The sequence below is a fragment of the Camelus dromedarius genome, chromosome 16 (assembly GCF_036321535.1).
Source record: "Camelus dromedarius isolate mCamDro1 chromosome 16, mCamDro1.pat, whole genome shotgun sequence".
Classification (NCBI taxonomy): domain Eukaryota; kingdom Metazoa; phylum Chordata; class Mammalia; order Artiodactyla; family Camelidae; genus Camelus; species Camelus dromedarius.
The window spans coordinates 12,526,989-12,547,683 of record NC_087451.1 but is presented as its reverse complement, the minus strand read 5'-3'; the positions used below and the strand labels follow the sequence as shown (position 1 = coordinate 12,547,683).

Sequence of the window (20,695 nt, the reverse complement as noted above, 5' to 3'; positions counted from 1 at the left end):
ATGTCAGAGCCAGAATCAAAATCCAGGCCTCCTAAAGCCCAGTCCAGAGCTCTTTGCACTCTATGTTAGTTACATCATTAGTTACAAAATAGGTAGCAATATTATTATTAAAGAAACTAAAAAGTGGGTTAAACTTTCTTACTGCATGAGAAAACAGAAAGACAATTTTTACTGTAAGTTTCAGAAACTAACAAAATTTTCAAGTTCCTTTAAAATCTGGATCTCAGTCTTCATCTATTTTTAATAAAAGTACTAAACCAGATGATCTCTGTGATCCCATCCAGCTTATAATTTCTTTCAGTAAGAGGCTATAAACACCTAAGCTTAAACAGAAAAAATTACGGTATTCTCTACCATGTCCTCACAATAATATTGACTGTTATCTTCACCCTTACAGAGATCAAAACTCAAAGTTCAAGTCAGGAACCCTGCAATATGTGGAGAGAATTTTATAAAAATACTGGGGGCTAAAAACTATAAAACTCTTAAAAGAAAACATAGGGGAAAATCTCCAAGACATCATATTTGGCCATGTTTATTGGATACCAAAAGCATATGCAGCAAAAGAAAAAAAATCAATAAACTGGACTTCACCAAAATTAAAAATCTTTTGTGCATCAAAGAATACTATCAAGAGTGAAAAGACAACCCACAGAATGGGAGAAAATAGTTCTGAAGTGTATATCTGATATAGGATTAATCAGCAGAATAACTCCTACAATTCAACAACAACGATAACAAAAAGCCCCAACTCAAAAATGGACAAAGGACTTGAGTAGACATGTCTCCAATGAAAATATACAAACAGACAATAAGCACATGAAAAGGTATTCAACATCTCTAACCATTAGGGAAATACAAATCAAAACCATAAGGAGATATCACTTTATATCCATTAGGATGGCTATTATCCAAAAAACAGAAAATAATAAATATTGGCAAGGATGTGGAGAAACTGGAAATCTTGTGCTTAACTATGTGAATGTAAAATGTGCAGTTGTTTTGGAAAATAGTACACTGTTTTGTCAAAAAGTCAAATATAGAATTATACCATGATCCTGCAATTCCACTGCTAGGTATGCACCCAGAATAACTGAAAGCAGGGACTCAGATACTTGTATATCAGTGTTTACTGCAGCATGATTCACAGTAGACAAAAGGTAGAAACAATCCATATGGCCATTAATAAGAACAGATAAACAAAATGTGGTATATACATACAATGGAATATTATTTGACTAGAAAAAGGAATGACATTCTGATATGTTACAACACGGATTATCCTTGAAAACATTATATTGTATGATTCTACTTACATGAGAAACCCAGAAAGGGCAAATCCACAGATCAAAAGTAGGAAAGAGGTTACCAAAGGTTGTGGTAAGCAGGAAATGGGAAATATTATTTCATGGGTACGGAGTTCCTGTTTGGGATGACAAAAAGTTCTGGAAATGGACAGTGGTGATGGCTGCACAAAAATGTGGATATACTTAATGCCACTAAAATGTACATTTAAAAAATGTTAAATTTTATGTTATGTGTATTTTATCATTAAAAAAAACCTCTTAAAATAAAACTGGAACCAAGTAGTACTATAACTTAAGGGGTAGTGTGTGGGGAGTTGATTGCTTTTCATTTTCCACATTTCACTATTAGAGGCTTTATGCAATAAATAAGAAGAGGGTGGGAAGGGATAAATTGGGAGTTCTAGATTTACAGATACTAACTGATATACATAAAGCAGATAAATAACAAGTTTATACTGTATAGCACAGGGAACTATATTCAATATTTGGTAGTAACCTATGGTGAAAAAGAATATGAAAACGAATATATGTATGTTCCTACATGACTGAAGTATTGTGCTGTACACAAGAAATTGACACAACATTGTAAATTGACTATACTTCAATAAAAATATATTAAAGAAAAAAAGAGACTTTCTGATACTGGAAGAAACATACCTAAATTATATTTAAAACTTAAATTTAGTCATAGAAGCCTATAAACTTAATGCTGAATTAATTAAATATCTTTATTTACTGATAACTAATATTAATTGTCTAAATCTGTGCCAGTAATTTAGCTCCCAATAAGGCTAATATTTTTAAGAGGAAAAATACAGATCAGATATCTTCACTTACCTGCTATTTTGCCTAAAAAGATAGTCAAGTACCATAAAAAGTCCTTTGAGCATTATTTGAGTTGAAGCACTAATAATAGGTACTTCTCTTGCCTCCTCTTTACCATGAATTGATGACACTTTTTCTTCTCTCTGAAGGATAGCAGAAAAATGTCCCTACAACAAATTACCATATTAAGTTACTGGGGAGTAGGGGAAGGGTGAAAAACAAACTTCTCACAACTATAATAAAACCTAAATGAAATACTCATTGAAATTTTAGGCAAACATTATTAATACACAGTGCTAATAGTATGTTTTGAATTCCCACATATTCCCAAATCCTCTTCAGAGTCAAAGACATTTTAATAATAAGTTACACATTTAGGAGGTTGATTACTTCTTCAGGTAATTAGGGTTTTATTCAATGCCCTTCAAAAGTAATGAACTAAATAAAAATGTACCAAATGGTTTTTAAGGAGCATAAAAGACCTGCTATGCCACCCAAATGCCTGAATTATTATATAGTTATAAGTCATAATTATAACATTACCTGATGTCACCACCATGAGCAATGATAATATATATACATGATGATATGCACACTGAATATTAATATAATTATGCTGAGAGAATGGAGAGTGGAGAAAGGGAAATCAAGTAATCAGGACAGTGTGGTACTGATGAAGGAACAGATGAAACATATCAATGGAAAAAAACAGAGCCTAGAAATGGACCCACACAAATATAATCACTGCTCTTTGGACAAAGGAGCAAAGGTAATCCAGTGCAGAAAGGATGGTCTTTTCAACAAATGGTGATAGAGTAACTGGACAACTACATGCAAAGAAATCAATCTAGACATAAACCTTGCACCCTTCACAAAAGTTAACTCAAAATGGACAGCAGGCCAAAATGTAAAATGCAAAGCTACAAAATTCCTAGCAGAAAAGATAGAAGAAAATCTAGGTGACTTTGGGTTTGGTGATGAGTTTTTAGATGCAACACCAAAAGCATGATCCATCAAACAAAAAAATTTGACATGTATTAAAACTAAAAACTTAATGCTCTGTGAAAGACTCTGTTAATGGGATGAAAAAACAAGCCAGAGGCTGGGAGAATATATTTGCAAATACTTCTCTGATGAAGGTCTTGTACACAAAATATATAAAGAACTCTTAAAACTCAACAAGAAGCAAGCAACTCAATTAAAAAGTAGACAAAACATCTGAAGAGATAACCTCACCAAATAAAACACATAGATGGAAAATAAACATGTCAAAAGATGCTCTATACTATATGTCATTAGGGGACTGTAAATTAAAATAACAATGAGATACTACCATATATCTGCTAGAATGGCTAACATGCAAAACATTGATAACACCAAATGCTGACAAGGATGTGGAACAACAAGAACTCTTATTCACTGCTGGTGGGAGTGTAAAATGGTACAGCCACTTTGGAAGACAGTTTAGCAGTTTCTTGTGAAGCTAGTCTTACCTTATAGCCCAAGAATCATGTTCCTAAGTATCTACCCAAATAAGAAAGCATGTCCGTACAAAAACATGCATATAAATGTTTATAACAGCTTTATTCCTAATTGCCCAAACTTTGAAACCACCAGTGTCCTTCAGTAGGTAAATGGATAAACAAACTGTGGTATATACATGCAATTAATATAGTTCAGAAATAAAAAGAAACAAGCCATCAAGCCACAAAAGGACATGGAAGAACCTTAAATGTATAGTGCTAAGTGAAAGAAGCCGGTTTGAAAAGACCACAAAACTATATGATCACAAATGTATGACATTCTAGAAGAGGCAACACTATGGAGTCAGAAAAAAAAAAAAATCACTGGCTGCCAAAGGTTCAGCAGAGGAAATAAGGTGTGTTGAAGAGATGAACAACTGTAGCACAGAAGATCTTTAAGGCAATGAAAGCAATTCCATATGATACTATAATGGTAGATACATGACTTTATGTTTTTATCCAAACTCACAGAACTGTAAAACACAAAAAGTGATCGCTAACGTAAACTATGGACTTTAGTTAAAAATAACGTAACTATTGGTTCAATTGTAATAAATGTACTACTATTGCAAGATGTTAACAATAGGAGAATCTGTAGTATCTGTGTGTGTGTGTCTGTGTGTGTGTGTGTGTGGCTGGGAGTGGTGGTATATGAGAACTCTGTCCTTTTTGCTCAATTTTTCTGTAAACCTGAAAAAAAAACTTTAAAAAGTAAAGTCAATTACTATAAATAAATAAGAACAGAAAAAGAAAAACATTCTTATCTGCAAGAACCAAACACTCTTAAGAATAGTATGTCATGAAGCCTCTATCCAGAAAAATGTACAAAAGTACATACTCATAAAGTTTTGAATATAATTTCATAAGGCTCACAGTATCCCACCCATGATATCTATACAGTCAGGTTTATAACCTCTAAGTTAAAGAGAATAAAATACAAATTTCTTATCTTTTTGTTTTCCAAACTTTTAACTTTTATAATTGACAAAATATATTTACAACCTAAAAGTATTCTTTTAGCTTTAAACAAAGCAATTAATTCCTTTAAGCCTTATTTCCTTCAAACTAATAATGCTACTTTTTCATCCATAATTTACAACATCACTTAAAGATTATCAAACTTACATAATAAAATTAAATTTTAAAACAATTAAATTGCCACCTTTTTTTCTACTCTAGATTAACCATTCTCTATTAAATCATTTCTAATTCACGAAATGATTTCCACAGGTAGAAAAAAAATCTTACCTGCAAAATGGGAAAAGTAGCAGTGGTGATGCCCATTTTGTATAAATTTAAGAGCATTTCACTTCCACTCCATATTTTACAAGCTGATTCATAATCCCTTTCCATGAGATGTTCAGAGTTTGCTTCTAACCAACTGGAATAAAATAAAGCAATTCCATCAACCAGTATCATCCTTATGTGCACTATTTCAACAGAACAAAGAGAAATGTGATACAATGACTTGTATCCCTTGAAGCTCTTTGCAAATAAATGTGGGTTCATTAATACATCTTTTAAACAACATGCATGTTTCTTTTTGCAAAGTCAATATACAGCTAGAAAGTAAGCTTTTATTCAGAAAAGAGAAACGTGCACGTGATTCCCCAATTGTGTTTTGTGGATTCACACTGCTTCACTGCTTTACTCGACTGTCTCTCCAGCTGACAGTCATGTCTTAGGAGCTTATCCCAAACTGCACATAAAAGGAAATACAAAAAAGCCTAAAAGAAATTATAGTGTTACATATTAACACAAGGGAATTACTAGAAAATATATAAATATATTCATTTATACACACACAAACATTTGTACATCGAATGAGAGCTTAAATGTCTATACAATGTCATTATGTTGGACACTATACTAGGTAGTGGAAACACAGCAGTAAATAAAATAGGTAAGGTCCTACTAAAAGGAAACAGAAACAAATTTAGAAACAACTACATGAATAAGAAAATAGCAGGTAGTGATAGTGATATAATGAAAATAAATTGGGTTAAAGTAATCTAATTGCTACTTTAATTTGAATGTCAAAATAGTGACCTTCTTGTCTCCCTGAGGTGACATTTATTCTAACAATTGAATACCAAAAGTACCCAGTCATGGGAGGATCAGAAAAAAAGAGTACTCCAAGCAGAAGGAGTACTTCCTGCAAAGATCTTGAGGTGATTAACAAATTTTGCTTATTTAAAGACCTGAAAGAAAGCCAATGTAACTGCAACACAATGGGCAAAAGGCAATAATATCACACTGTTAGAGTGATAAGCAGGAATCAGATCATGCTGAGCCAGGATAAGAGTCTGGATTCTATTCAGAGTGCAATGGGAAGATTCTAAATGGAGGGTTTTAAATAAGAGAGAGAGAGAATCTATTTTAGGTGTTTAAGAGATGATTCTAGTTTCTAAGCCAGAGTGGATTATAGGAGAAAGGCAAGAACGAAAGGAGAAACCTTTTAAGAGGCTGTTACAGCATTCCAGGTGAGAGATGGCTCTGGGATGACAGATGTGGGAATGAAGGATGTGGGATATACTGTGTAGGTGGCATTTATAAAACTGACTGGTAAATTGAATGAGGTGAGGCAGTAATCAAGGACAATATTTAGATTTCTGATTTGAGAAACTGGTTGGTACAATTTGCTTAGATAATCAAGACAGGGAAGGTGGGAGAAGTAGGTAGGGGAAGGGAAGGAGGTTTGTTTTGGAAAGTTGAAATTTAGTGTCCAAACGGAGATATTGAGTACTGCTGGGTATCGGAAAATAGCATTCACTTCAGGAAGAGGTTGGGGAAGACACAGATTCAGGCCTCACCAGCATTGCCATAGGGTTATGAGTCCAGCACTAGAAAAGAAATGAGGTTCCAAAACCAAGCCCTGAGGCACTTCAACATTTAGACATCCAACAGAGTAAGAATTATCAAAAGAAACAGAAAAAAATGAACTTGGAGGAGGAGGAAAACCAGAAAATGTTATAGAAGCTGCCTAGGAAAAAACAGTCCTGTGTGGCTGCTCTGCTCTCACTCCTTCACTTCTAACACCTCTGGTCTCCACATGTAACACATGCGGGTTTTCCCCCCATACCAAGTAATTCTCTGAGACACCAGTTGGGTGTCCTGTAATTCAATTCAATTCTGACACTAACGAGGTAGCACAGAGCCCACAGGTTAAGCAGTCAGTCTCACAAAACTGTCCGTCCCCTCCTAAAGCTCAGACGCCAATTGTAAAAGTCCAGGTTGTCATCTGTGCTTCTGATCAAGAAGCTTTACATTGCAGGTTCCCATGACCCCCTCCTTAGGTTGGATCGTTTACTAGAACAGCTCACAGAATTCGGGGAAACACTTATGTTTACCAGTTTATTATATAATAAAGATACAGATAAACAGCCAGATGAAGAGATGCACAGGGTGAGGTCCGGAAGGGTCCCAAGCACAGAAGCGTCTGTCCTTGTGGAGGTGAAGTGCGCCACCCTTCAAGTACACAGATAGATTCATCAAGCCAGAAGCTCTCTGAATCCTGTACTTTTGGTATTTTTATGAAGACTTCATTACAAAGGCATGATTGAACATTAACTCAATATCCAGCCCCTCTCCCCTTCCCACAGGGGAGGTGGGGCTGAAAGTTCCAAGCTTCTAAAATATGGTTTTTAAATACCTCTCAGACATAAAAAATAAAATAATGCCATTTGCAGCAACATGGATGGAACTAGAGATCGTCATTCTCAGTGAAGTGAGGCAGAAAGAGAAAGAAAACTACCATATGATATCACTCATATGTGGAATCTAAAAAAAAAACAAAAAAACATAGTTTGGTCTTTCTAGTGACCAGACCCATTCAGGAGCCCAGCAAGGATTCCCTCATTAGAACAAAACACAGTCTCATTACCCAGGAAATCCCAAGGGATTTAGGAACTCTGTCAGGAACTAGGGTCAAAGACTAAGCAGTAGAACAAAAGATGCTTTTAGAACTCTTATCAATTAGGAAATTACAAAGGTTTTAGGAGCACTGTGTCAGGAGCTAGGGACAAAGACCAATATATATATTTTCTGTTATTTCACAGAAGTTTAGACAAAAACCCTTTTCACAGAGGTGGTAGTCCACAACACCCAACACTGCTGAGAGACTAAGTAAAATAACAGAAAAATATTTGCATTTGGCAATCTATGGACCACTTGTGCCCTTGATAAGAATAGTTTTGGTAGAATTATGCAGATAGCAACACTACTGGGATGGATGAGAAAAGAATGGGAAGTGAGAAAATAGAATTAGCAACTATAGACAACTCTTTCAACAAATTACACTGTGAAATAAAAATGACAAACTTATACATGGCAGAAATACCACAAGGAAAGACACAAGCACGTGATAAAATGTGGGGAAAGGTGTTTACAACTCTTATCAAAAGCAAAGGGTTAATTCTCTACAAATCTATAAGAGAAAGAACCATAAAAATAAGAACAAAGAAAGGACAGAGACATCAACAGGTGACCAAAAAAGGAAATATAAATGGACCTTAAAAATGCTTAATCTCACTCGTATTAAAAGAAATGTAAATGAAAGGTACATGGGGATACTACTTTTCATCCATCAGGCTAGAAAAAAACATTCAGACTCTCATTGCTGATATGCGTATAAACTAGTCCTCCACTCACTCATCTATTGTGTAAACTTTAGAAATATCTATCAAAATTACATATAGATCTACGCTTTGACCCAAGAATCCCACTTCTAAAAATTGTCTTAGAGATCTACTCTCAGACATATGAAATAGTATATGTTCAAAGTTATTCATTACAGCAATGTAATAGCAAAAGATTGTAAACAACCTCAATATCTACAAATCAGAGGCTGGTTAAAGAAATTACAGTACATCCATGTAATGAAATTCAAGGCAACACTTTTTTTTTTAAACTGAGAAAGCTTTCTAGGTCTTGATATAAAAGATCTCCAAAATATATTAAATGAAAAACAGCAAGATACAGGAAAATATATGTATAAAGTACAGTGCCTACAGTTAATAATATTAAATACTTAAAAATTTGCTAAGAGGGTATATCTCATGTTAAGTGTTCTTATCACAAAAAGTAACAATGAAGAAGGCAGAAGGAGACTCCTAGAGGTGATAACTATGTTTATGGCAAGATTGTGGTGGTGGTTTCATGGATGTATAATTATCTCCAAACTCATCAGTTTGTAGATACTAAATATTTACAGCTTTGTGTGTGTCAATCATACCTCACTAAACTGGTTCTTACAAAATAAAGTATATTTTTTAAATGGAGAAGACAAAAAAAAATGTATGTATAGCATGCCATCATTTGGGTAAAAAGGAGAGATAAGAGAAAGTATCGATATTGGCTCATTTTTGCAAAAATATGCACTAAATGCTAAAGTTGTTCAGGAGGACAGAAAGAAAACAGATGGGGGATGGGTGGGCAGGAGGTTTTTACAGCATAAATTTGTAAATCTTTTTTGTTCAAACATGTAAGCGTATAACATTCAAATTAAAAAAAAAACACTGAAGGGAACTGAAAAACACTGTAGTAAACGGTCAGGGGAAGTTTTTCCTAAAGTAAAGAGATTCTAGATCAACAATGTAAAGGCTAATGAAAGGGAAATTATCTAATGTAAATTTCAATAAAATTACCAAATCTGTTATTTTACAGTATTGAAATCTCAGTTAAATGAAATTCAAACCAGAATCCTACTCAAATTGTAGGATAAAGCGATAAATTAAAGCCATGATCCAGAATTTTAAAATACGTTAATTAATACCATGTTTAGTTTACGTTCAGCCCATTATCTTGTATACATCCTATCGGCCTGTTAAATTATCCTGTTAAAATAGGAATAAGATTCACAATTATCAGTTTTAAAACGATCAATATGTTCATTATATTCTTTTGAAGAAGACAAAACTTTGGACTAGCCTATCTTTAAGTTTAACTGGCAAGGAACAATCCACTTCCCAAGGAGCCTGGTCAAAGTTTACTAATTGTAAAATACTCTGGCATCATAAGACATGTTTTTAATACAAAGGCAGCACAAATGACACTGAAAGACATATGTTCTTACTTAATGAGGCTATAGCACACAGCTCGCAGGGGTTCATGGTCTTTCTTCCTTATATTGTTGTTGACCATACTATCGAGCTCATCCCGAGCAAACCGAAGCTGGACTTCCGTTATACTGTAACTTGCTGATTCCCGAGCACAGTCCTCAATGTTATGAGCTTCATCTAAAATGACAACCTGTTCTTTCAGATTGATATCCATCTACAAGATAAAAGAGTTTTCCTGTAAAACATTCAGCAAAATGGATTTAACAGCAATAGGCAAGATATTTCATTTAAAATTTCACACTACAGGCCAATATCACAAGTCCAACTATATAAGCAACTGATTCTCAGTCTTAAAACTTTACATGCACTTAGGCCAGACAAATAGCAGCTCAACATCACAGAGTTTTCCTTTTTTCACTCTCAAAATACTTTGCAAGCCTATCAACCAAATAATATGTGTTAAGTGAGCCAAGATCAAGATACAGTTGTCTACACCAAGGGTTATAAAAATCCCACTATGAAGAGATCTCCAACATAATTCTAAAAGCATAATAAAAACTTTCAAAACTAAGATAACAATAAAATATTCAAGACTCAAAATACTAATATAATACAGTATGTATCTGTTTCATTTCAGTCTTTCCTGCAATTCTTCATTTTAAGAATTTCTCTTCCTCAACTCCCATATGACGTTGGTAGGACTGTTAATCTGTCAATCAAGGGACATCACCACTCTCATGACATGGGTAGGCTCAGAACCCAGGCTTGTCAATTAAATAAAGTATTCCATCCCTCTGTGGTCATGACTGGTTTAAGAATGGATATGAGATCCAAGATAGGCCAGAGTTAATTTTGAGTGACTAATATGAAATCATGTTCTTTTTTCCAGGTTACCTAGCTAGAAAAAAGCTAGCGGTTTAAAGCTATCTTTGTTCCCATTGGGAAGAATCTGCCTGAGAATAAAGACATAAAGGAGTCAGTCAAGTATTTTTTCTTAAGCTCTGTTGAAGCTGGGTTTGTGTCAACTGTATTTGAAAGAATCCTGACCAATGCAAAATGTTACAAAGCAATTGCCATTGAGTTATTCTGAAGAAACACTAATATACAGAGGGCTGTAGATGACTGAGAAAGAACCATGGGAGAAATATATTAGGGTCTAAAAGATGAGTAGGATTTGGATTGGATAGACAAAGAAAGAGTAGGGCATTTCCATATGTCATAAAAAGCAGAGATACGGCAAAGAACAAGGTATCCTCAGGGGACCTTGAGGCAATTTTTTTAAGGGTTCAATTTGGGAGTCTGTAGCAGACAAGGCTGAAAAGGCAGATCCAGGTCAGACTACTGATCATTTTGGGAGTAAGCTTAAGAAATAAGGACTTTATCCAATGAGCAAAGAAAGATATGAGATTTTTAAGCCATAGGAAAGATGCAAAAGTAATATTAGGAAGGCTGACCGGGCACTGATACGTAGAGTGGCTCAGGAAAGAGACCTAGCTGAAGGGCAACCAAATAAGAGGATAGTAGGTGTACTGAACATAATGCCTATTAATTTCGAACTTATAGAAAGCTAATGAGAGTTGGGCAGTCAGATCTAAACAGAGAAATAACAATTGAATACACCAGATTCACTTTTTGTTTTATGCTGTAACAACTGGATGTCTCTAAGAACCAGGCAAATAAACGCAAATGCTGTATCCAAAGTTCACTTATTCAAAGTTCAGCATAATTTGCATAGTATGCATATTCTCCTGATGTAAATTCTTCAAAACATAGATTCTTCAGATAAATGTTTTAAAGTAATTCTGACTATTCATAAAGTGATAGTTATGAATGGGTTAAATGAGTCTCAAATGGGGGCAATTTTGCACCCCGAGGGATATTTGGCAAAGTCTAGAGACATTCTGGATTGTGACAACTGTGAGGGTAATAATGGCATCTAGTGTATAAAACCAGAGATGCTAACAAACATCCTACAATGTACAAGATAGCCCACCTCAACAAAGAATTACCCAGCCCCAAATGCCATTACTGTTGAGGCTGAAAAACCCTGTTATAATTCTACTTCAGTACTAGGTCCTTAAAGGTACTTATTACTTCAAAAATTAAAATGACAGTGTCTAAAATTCAGTTTTTAAAAACACCTTAGAATATAATCTGTTTATACACTTACATAAACATAAAGCAAAAAATAAAGTGAAAGACATTAAAACATCTAAAAGCTTTTACATTCATCACGTATACCCCAATAAGTAGGCAAAAGTCCCTTTAATTTTTACATATCTACTCACACTTTCCCTTATTTGTGCATCTAGAAGATAGTTGTAAGGACAAAATATTATGTCAGCATCTTGCATTAGTTCTCGTGCTGTGTAATATGGACATGCCTTTAGTTTTTTCCCCAAGCTGATGAGTTCTTCTATATCCCAGGCCTTGCACATCCCTTGGAGAGTCTGTAATGTGTGTTGATCACTAATTTTATGAACACCGTGATAAAAATAGCAGGATTTCCCCTAAAAACAAACATGCACAGCTGAAATGTGAACCAATACTAGAACAGAGGAAATGAAACAAGTTTATCTCAGAATTTTAGAAATATTAAAGTCACAACACAAGATTTTACAAAAGAGACAGAGTATAACACATCTATAACACAACCATTTAGAATAACTATATTAGTTGACTCAGATAGAGCTCTAGATCAGCATAAGCTCAAGATACCCCAAGTTAACTTGAGAAACATATTTTTAAAAGTATGTTTGTTGTAGCTTTGTTGTCAGTTTCTGTGTCTGTAACCAAAAGACAATGAATAGTGAGTTGAGTTCTTTCAGGAGTTTTCTGTTTTTCTGTTGATACCTCTACATATTTTTAAGGCAATGTCACTTTATTTTGTTTTCAAATATATTGAATATCTGTCAAGATTACTATTTTGTTATTGCCCTGAGTGAATTTCCTTGTCTATTTCGCTTGTTCTTTCAGATAAAATTTATTATTTTACTAATGTTTCCAAAAATTCTAAGTAAAATTAGCAATTATAGAAATAAAATGTTTTTTAAAAAAAAAAGTCTGATTAAGTGCTATTAGGCAAAAGTATTTCTGGAAGGATACCCAAGAGCAACAATGGTATCACTAGTTGCTGTCAAAGATGAGACCCAGATGACTTGGGGGCAGGACTGGGAGAGGTTTTACTCTACAGACACTTTTGTACCTTTTCTATCTGAGTCACTGAGATGGTATTACTTAATCAAATATAAATAAGTGAAAACAAAGGAAGGAAGAAAGGAAGAAGGGAGAAAGGGAGAGGAGGGAGAAATGCCCTGGAGGAAACAATAAAGTTAAGAGTGTTCCCTACAAAATATCTGGACAGTACAAGAGTTCCAAAAAACCCTAAATTATCTATAATCCCATCATACAAAGAATGTAACTATTAACATTCTGATGTATTTCATTTCATATTCCTTTTATGCATATGTATATATGGATATATCTCTACAATGCGACCCAATATTAAAATAATGAGAACAAAGCAAATTTTCCCTCGGCATTGAGGATTATTGACCATTTAGCCAAAATAAGTAAACATTTTTTACAAAACTGGGATCGCTTTTTTCTCTTACCCAATTTTATTAAAAATCCTATCAGAAATATTTTCTCATATCACTAAGTATTTTTTCATTGTTGTCCACACATATACACTGGATTACTATTGGGCATTTAGACTGTTTACAATTTTTGCTTTATAAATAATGCTGCAATGAGCATCTTTATGCCTATTTTTAAATATTTCCTTAGTATATATTTTTAGATCAGAGGGTATTTAGGGATCAGAGAGTACAAGTGTTTTTAAGTTGCTTGAAATCCATACCACCAGTCTCCAGAAAATGCATACCATTTTACATTACCCTTTTTCCATATCTTACCAACTCTAATATTCTCTTTTCTTATCTTTGTGCATTTTAATGGTAAAAAATGGAATCTTCTTGTTTTGATTTATATTTTTTATGCTTTCTAGGCAAGATTTAACCTTACATTGTATGAACATTCTAACAAGTTTCAACAGTAATTTGCACAAATTGCACTTCTTTCTTGTACTATCTACTAATGTCCTTTGTCATTCTATTATAGGAAGTAAAAAAAAATTTAACATACACAAATCAAAAACTAAGATGTTTGATAAAATCCAATCCTAGGAAAGGTGTGTCATATCCTGTTAAAAGGTATATAAAGTGAGTAGAAGTAAAACTTCTACTCCTACTAGAAGTACATAGGAAATTTGTCAGTAACTACAAAACGAAATTTTCACCATTAATGTAAAAATATATACTACACTGTTTAATAGCCCCCAAATTGGAAATAAGCCACATGTCTACCAACAGGGGATATGTCAAATAAATTCTAGCAAATATATACCAAACATATAACCCTTAAAAATTGAGTTAGATTTGTCTATGTGCTGATGTGTTTAAGCTTTTAAAAGACTATAATATGTACACATTATAGAAAATACATATTTTAAATAATTTAGAAGAATACACTTAAAATGTTACAGTAGTTTCCTTGAAAGTTTAAGGGGATGGAAAAGAGCTGGAAAGAGAGATCTTCTCTTTTCATTGAATGTCTTTCTGTAATTGTGAGTGTCTAACCACGTATATGTTACTTTTCTTTTTCAATTGTCATTTGAGAATAAATGGTGGAATAATAAGGCATTTTAATATTTATTAATTCTGTGCATCAATAAAAAAATTATACGTCATTTTGAAATCCAATATTTGTCTTTCCCAGTTTGCTGTACTTACCTAGTGAGAGGGAGGCGGGAACATACATATATGTATGTGTGTATATATGTATAGGTTTATATATAAATATATGTATAGATTTATACACACACACACACACACACACTCATATATATGTATTTTTATCTATGAACTATGCAAAGGGCAAATCTGTTTTTAAAACATTCACACATCATTACACAAAAGTACCTAGAAATTGCTAGAAATAGAATAAAGCATAAGAAGTTCATAACCTATAAAAGCACGTCAGCAAATCCAAGGACAAGAAGGCATGATCAGCTGAGGGCTACTAGTTCTCCTAAAGCTTTGTATTCAGTCGTGTTAGGGGAAGCCACTTGTTGATCCACCAAGGTATTAAAAATAAAAATTAGGAGAAAATTTCACCTAGCCTTATTTATTTGCTTTATTTTCTATATTATTTTCAGTTACTTTGGATAATCTCTACTACTCTTTTTTATCATTCGTGCCATGTCAGCTTCCTCACATCATGATGCCATCTTTTATTTTTGTTTCTACTGTAGTAAAGATAGCAATGGTTAGGAGTTGGAAAACTTGCCTCCTTTCTTGCTAATTAATTGTCTGACATTGGGCAACCTTCAAGGTCCACTGTTCTCACGTGGCGAGGCATCAAAAGAGTAGTTAAACCAGAAACCTTTTAAGATTCCTCAGACTCATTGATTATACCACTTCTAAGGTTCCTTTCAGCTCTGAAATCTATGATTCTGGGGTCCAGAGACAGGTGGAGAGATGCCAAGTATCTTTCATACTGAGTCTGATACAGAATGAGTTTAATAATACGACATTCACCATTTCTTCATTCCCAGTATCTTCCACACTATTCTGAAAGCTTATATATTTTACAAAATGTTAACTAAGGTGCCTTTAGAGTCTTTAGTTATGGTCTGTTAAATCTCAACAAAAAATAGATATTCTTTCATACCTAAAATAACTTTTAGAATTATTTCTAGAACTAGTTAAGATTATTTTTTTCTTAATTGAAACAAAATTTAACTTTTAGCAGATAAGTGCATCGCTTTTCCAGTACAGGAGCATAAAAGAAACAGTGAACAAAAACACATGTGCCTTTGGATCAAGCCAAAAAATCAGAAAGTTTACACTTTAAGGGCACTTAGAATGACACTCTTGTGCAGGCTGATAGCAAAACCAGAAAAGCTCATCCATTTTAGCAGTGTAATACAACCCTGAGGGGAGTCTGTCAATTGAAGCGTTATCACACTTTAAACTCTTTTTCACTCAAACTGTCGGTTATCCACTTATCATTTTGGTTTGGTAACTCAGCCACAGTAAACATAGACACCTTTAGAGACTTTGTAATTGGCCCTCATTACAATACCAAATTACCCTGAGGGCTTGAGAACAAGAAAAAGAATGTTCATGTACACGTATGTGCTAGGCATTCTAAGGCAGAATTAGCTCAAAACAACCACAAGGAGATATCTTCCATTATTTATATTGTTAATATTCAAAAATAAAAGACTTGTCTACATTACAACAGAAACTAAAGGCCAATGAAAAATTCTGAACTTTCAAAGCTATTGGATTTTTATTTTTACATGACTCAAACTTATGAGAGTAAAGATCAATCAAAAAACATAACCAGCACTGCAGGATTCTAGAGGATTACATAAAATAAGACTATTTGCTTTCAATACATAATCAAATTTTATAATTGGTTTTACCAATGAGATGAAAATTCATAATAAATTACATAATAATTTTCTCAATAACAAGTAGTAAAAAGATAATGACAGTGCCAGTAAGTCTTCTTGCATAGACTTGCATTATAGCTAAAAAACAAATTGCAAGCATTTGAGGAATTCAGTTGTATCAGTCAGCCACTTACTGAAACAAGTTTACTTAACCATAAAATTTATAGAGTTTTATTACGAAGAGCCTTTTCTCTATTTTTTTTTAGCATTTGATATTTTAATATTTCATCTCTCCTTGAATAGAACTTTTTAAATATCCAGATTGAAAACATTTCACAGTTCCTCAGTTAGTTAAAAAGAACTTATATGGAAACAGATATGCCCAGAGAACTTCAACAGTGGTCTGGATTCAATAATTCTGTATTATTTTCCTGGCTCTGAATAAGTCACTTAAGTTTTTTCATTGAAGCCCCTTAGTACTTATTCTTTATATTCTCATGTTTGAATATCTACTGAAGCATCTTTTGAATAACTCCAAATAAAGCTTGAATAAATTTCCATCTAATAAGAAAGCATTGAGAAAGAAAAGCATAATACAAAATAATCTATTCACATTTATATAGTAGGAGATGATATATATCAATTAAATGAAACTCTAGAAGCTATAGCTATTAGCCTTTTGTGTAGAAACAACTATGTTTGACAAAATACTCGTGAAAGATAGAACAACTTTCAAAATACATTGAAATCATTTCATGCACTACCAGTTTATGGTTCACCAATAATTTCTGGGTATAATTCCAGACTTGTAAAACTTCAATTTTAGAGTAAACTAGTTATCAAATTGGTACACAGACTACCAAACTAATACTGCCAAAAATATTATTTAAAAAATCAAGTCTTTAGTAAGAAAGATTTCTTTGTTTCCACCTAGCCAAAATTCGTATTATTCTAGATTTTCCTTGAAAACTTTAAAACCATAAAAAACATATCTTTCCTTAGTAATTTAATTTTTGAAAGAAAAGTTTGTACTAATCAGAATTATGAGACAATATAGTCATTATACATCTAATCCAATTAAAAAACATTTTAAAATTTACTCAGAGAGAGCCTAAGTAAACTATCTCATTCTGAAAGTTTTAAATATGTAAAACAAATTAATTAGATCTAATTTGAGTAAATCATTTAAATACACTTATATCCTCATATAACATCCATGTTTAATTATTTTTGGTAGAAAGATTTGAAAGAAGAAAATAAGGAGATATCTGACTAAAATGGAAATTAATTTTCAAGGAATTAAATAAATATCCCCAAACTTTAGGACCAAAAATTTAAGCCCATAATTTTAAACTTGAATAAAGATTTTCTTATGGTAAAATTAACTTTTAAAAAATCGACACTAGCAATTAATTTGATTTTCATAAGTTACTTGATTATCACTGTAAATATACACATAAAATATAAAATGAACACATTAAATACTGAATAATTTTAATCTTTTCAGTTTAATTTTTTCTTTAAAATGAATTAACTTTACTTACATTTTTTCCATCCAGGAATTCCATGCACTTTTCATTTCTGTTGAAGTTGCCTACGACTTCAGGATGGACACAAGTATGATCTCTGCTGGAAAGAATAGTCATTGGGACCCCTGAGTATGCGGTCCTCCGGAGCTCTCTAGTAATCTGAGCAATCTGCTTGTGTGTGCGTGTCCCAAAATATATTTTGGGTATCTTGAATTTCCCCCCATGATCCTTCTTAGTGGTATTTGAAGAATCTTGACTGTTTCCTTGTTTAGTAGAACAACAGCACCTAGAACACTGACCAGGGGGCTGTAACAAAGGAAAGAAAAGATAACTGATGTCGACATTGGACTACCATAAAAATTGTTACCAAACCTCTCACGGAATCAAAACTATAAACAGTGAATCACAACTATCAAATAAAGAGAAATTTCAAGCCGTTTCATCATCTAAAACTTGCCATTGAAGAAAAAAACTACAAATTCAATTTCAGATTGGTTCTTTTTCACTCTTAGAAGTTATAAATGATGTTTCCATATTTGCATTGGTTTCTAACACACTACAACTCTCAAATTCCAAATGTTTTAAGTATATTTTAATTCTCCTCTTCTGTAAACTATAAAAATAAGACAAAATGGAGGATGGTTTTCATTTCTGCTTAGGCTTCAAGTAACCTTGTGATACTACAGTTTAGAATTGATAGTGCTATTTTTGTTCACAGCACAGCCCAATCAAATATCTTATAATATAGCAATATTTTTAAAGCATTTTAAATATAGCTCATAAAAGAATAGAAATATCAAGTTGAATCTAAAGCATCACTAAAAAACAAAACGAGGAAATTATTCTCTAGCAAAGATATAAAAATGAATGCATAGTATTAATATTTAATAATGAAGGCAGGTTGCTTGTGTGGAACAAGTATATCTGAAATTCAATTACCTGTCACGGAATATAAATCCATCGGTAACTTCTCATTCAGGATAGCCTTTCTGGACAATTTTACTCTTATTTTAGTTTCAAAATTAAAACAGTTATATAAATGTCTCCTTAAGTACACCATTTGGAACATCAGGAGTATATAGTTTAATATACTTGCTTTTTTCCTCCTGTTTCCAAAACTTTCAAAAATAAAAAAAAAAAGCTTAATGCTGTTTATTAGAACCCATGGGTTCTTAAAAACTGCTCACTTCTGAACCTCAATTACTCTACAACTGAGACAGAATGCTGCCTCATTTAAAAGAAATACTATGAAATGGTTAGTTTGTAGGAACGGTCACTGATGGGGAAAAAAAGCAAAATAGCACAGTAGCTTAAGAAAATTTGTACTAGAGTTTTAGTTTAGTAGAACAAATATACCATTTAACTGAAGTTTTTTTTTTTAAATTATAATCAGTAAGATTAACCTTCATAAACAAATGCTAAGTCACAGCATGTTACACCACAATCCTGGGGACCAGGCTGTCTTTTAGCCTCAACTCAGTGGAAAGGCAAGTTCGAATTACTCTGTCTCGCTCAACCTTGTCCGCCATTAAATATTACAATACATGATAGAGTGGATGTAAATGTGACCCTTCTGGAGCTGTCACTCACGGGGATAAAAGGTTCACTGATGTGCCAAATAAACAGTCAGTCAAAGCAGATAAAGTTACAACCATGCTGGAATTGTTACATTCCCCTCTCAAGTTGCCAGTAACAGCAGATTTCATTACAGAGTGCTGCCACATTAAATAGCCAGTTCCAAATATCCTGCCTTCTATATTGAATAATTACTTATTCACTGAAAGGATAAAAAGAAGAGTTATGAATGGGGCTCTTGTCAACAGCAAGGCAGGAAACAGCTGACATGTGGTTTATGTTACATATGTTGCAATACCCAACAATTTATGGTCACACAGATAATGGAATGCAAATTATATGATATTTCTGACTGAATTCTTTTTTGGCTTTTGCATTGATCACATTAATTATAACTATAGGGAGCAGAATTAGTTCACTTTTTCATACTTTAAATCTTTTTACTCAATTATACTGTATCTGTTCCCTATGACACAGTTAAATTCATTCTGAATATTAGAATGCTAGGGCCCAATGTTTTGTTACATACTATATGATATAGTATATTCAAGCATAAAAGTAATCCAATAAAGTGGTCGTTTCTCAAGGTTTGGAAAACCTACTTTTTGATATAACACTTTGCAACATGAATTCCACTTAAAGCTTTATCACCTACTCCTTTTATTTTAATCCATTATTTTTTAACCAAAAAATTCAAACATACAAATAGAAAAATGCAAAATAAGTCAACCTCCACAAGAAATAACTCGCAGACCTTCTTACAAACGTACCTTCCATATTTTTTTTCAAGTAAAAAGGGATGCTACTCTATAGTCTGATACCTTGCTGCTTTGTATTCAAACGTTCTAATTTTCAAAAGGGGTACCTGCACTAATAATTTTAAAAAGGAATCTGCATATGTTTAAAATGTTATGCTAGTAGCTATACTAACAAAAGCAAAAGCTCAAGAACTAGTTTCGGAAAGCTTTTCCCATCAGGGCAGCTTTATTTAAGTGGCTTAAATTTGTTTTTCACTCCGTAATTGAGAAAATTATAAACCATGGCTAACTTTACATTAAAAATGTTTTTTGTTTGTTAAGTCTGAAGGTGCTCTGAAGTAATTATACCATCTATGAATTCAAGGGTGATTCCTCAAGAAGATGCTTTTTCAGTGGGTGGGTGGGCACGTAGAGAAGATGGAAATTAAGAAAGCCCATTTTTTTTCATTTGCAATATTAAAGAGGAATTATCTCTTCAGAAGTGATCTATTTACATTTTCATTTAAAGGATTTGGTATAATCATATTTGAAGATGGGAAAAACTGACTGTGACAATAGAAGAGAGGCTTCAAAAAGATACTTATTTAATAATGAAAGAAAGTTATTTGTACCAACATCAGCAATTTTCAATTTGGTAAGAAAACTTAGAAAGAATC

At 33.1% G+C, this 20,695-nt stretch overlaps 1 protein-coding gene across 1 annotated transcript in view; it reads right to left on the bottom strand.

Annotated features, from left to right (window-relative positions):
* BRIP1 (BRCA1 interacting helicase 1) overlaps positions 1–20,695 on the bottom strand; it is a 132,754-nt gene that overhangs the window by 73,010 nt on the left and 39,049 nt on the right. The window contains 5 exon segments of the mRNA XM_064494993.1: positions 2,145–2,299; positions 4,904–5,036; positions 9,729–9,928; positions 12,003–12,224; positions 17,722–18,012. Of these exon segments, the coding sequence (XP_064351063.1) occupies positions 2,145–2,299; positions 4,904–5,036; positions 9,729–9,928; positions 12,003–12,224; positions 17,722–18,012 (1,001 nt within the window).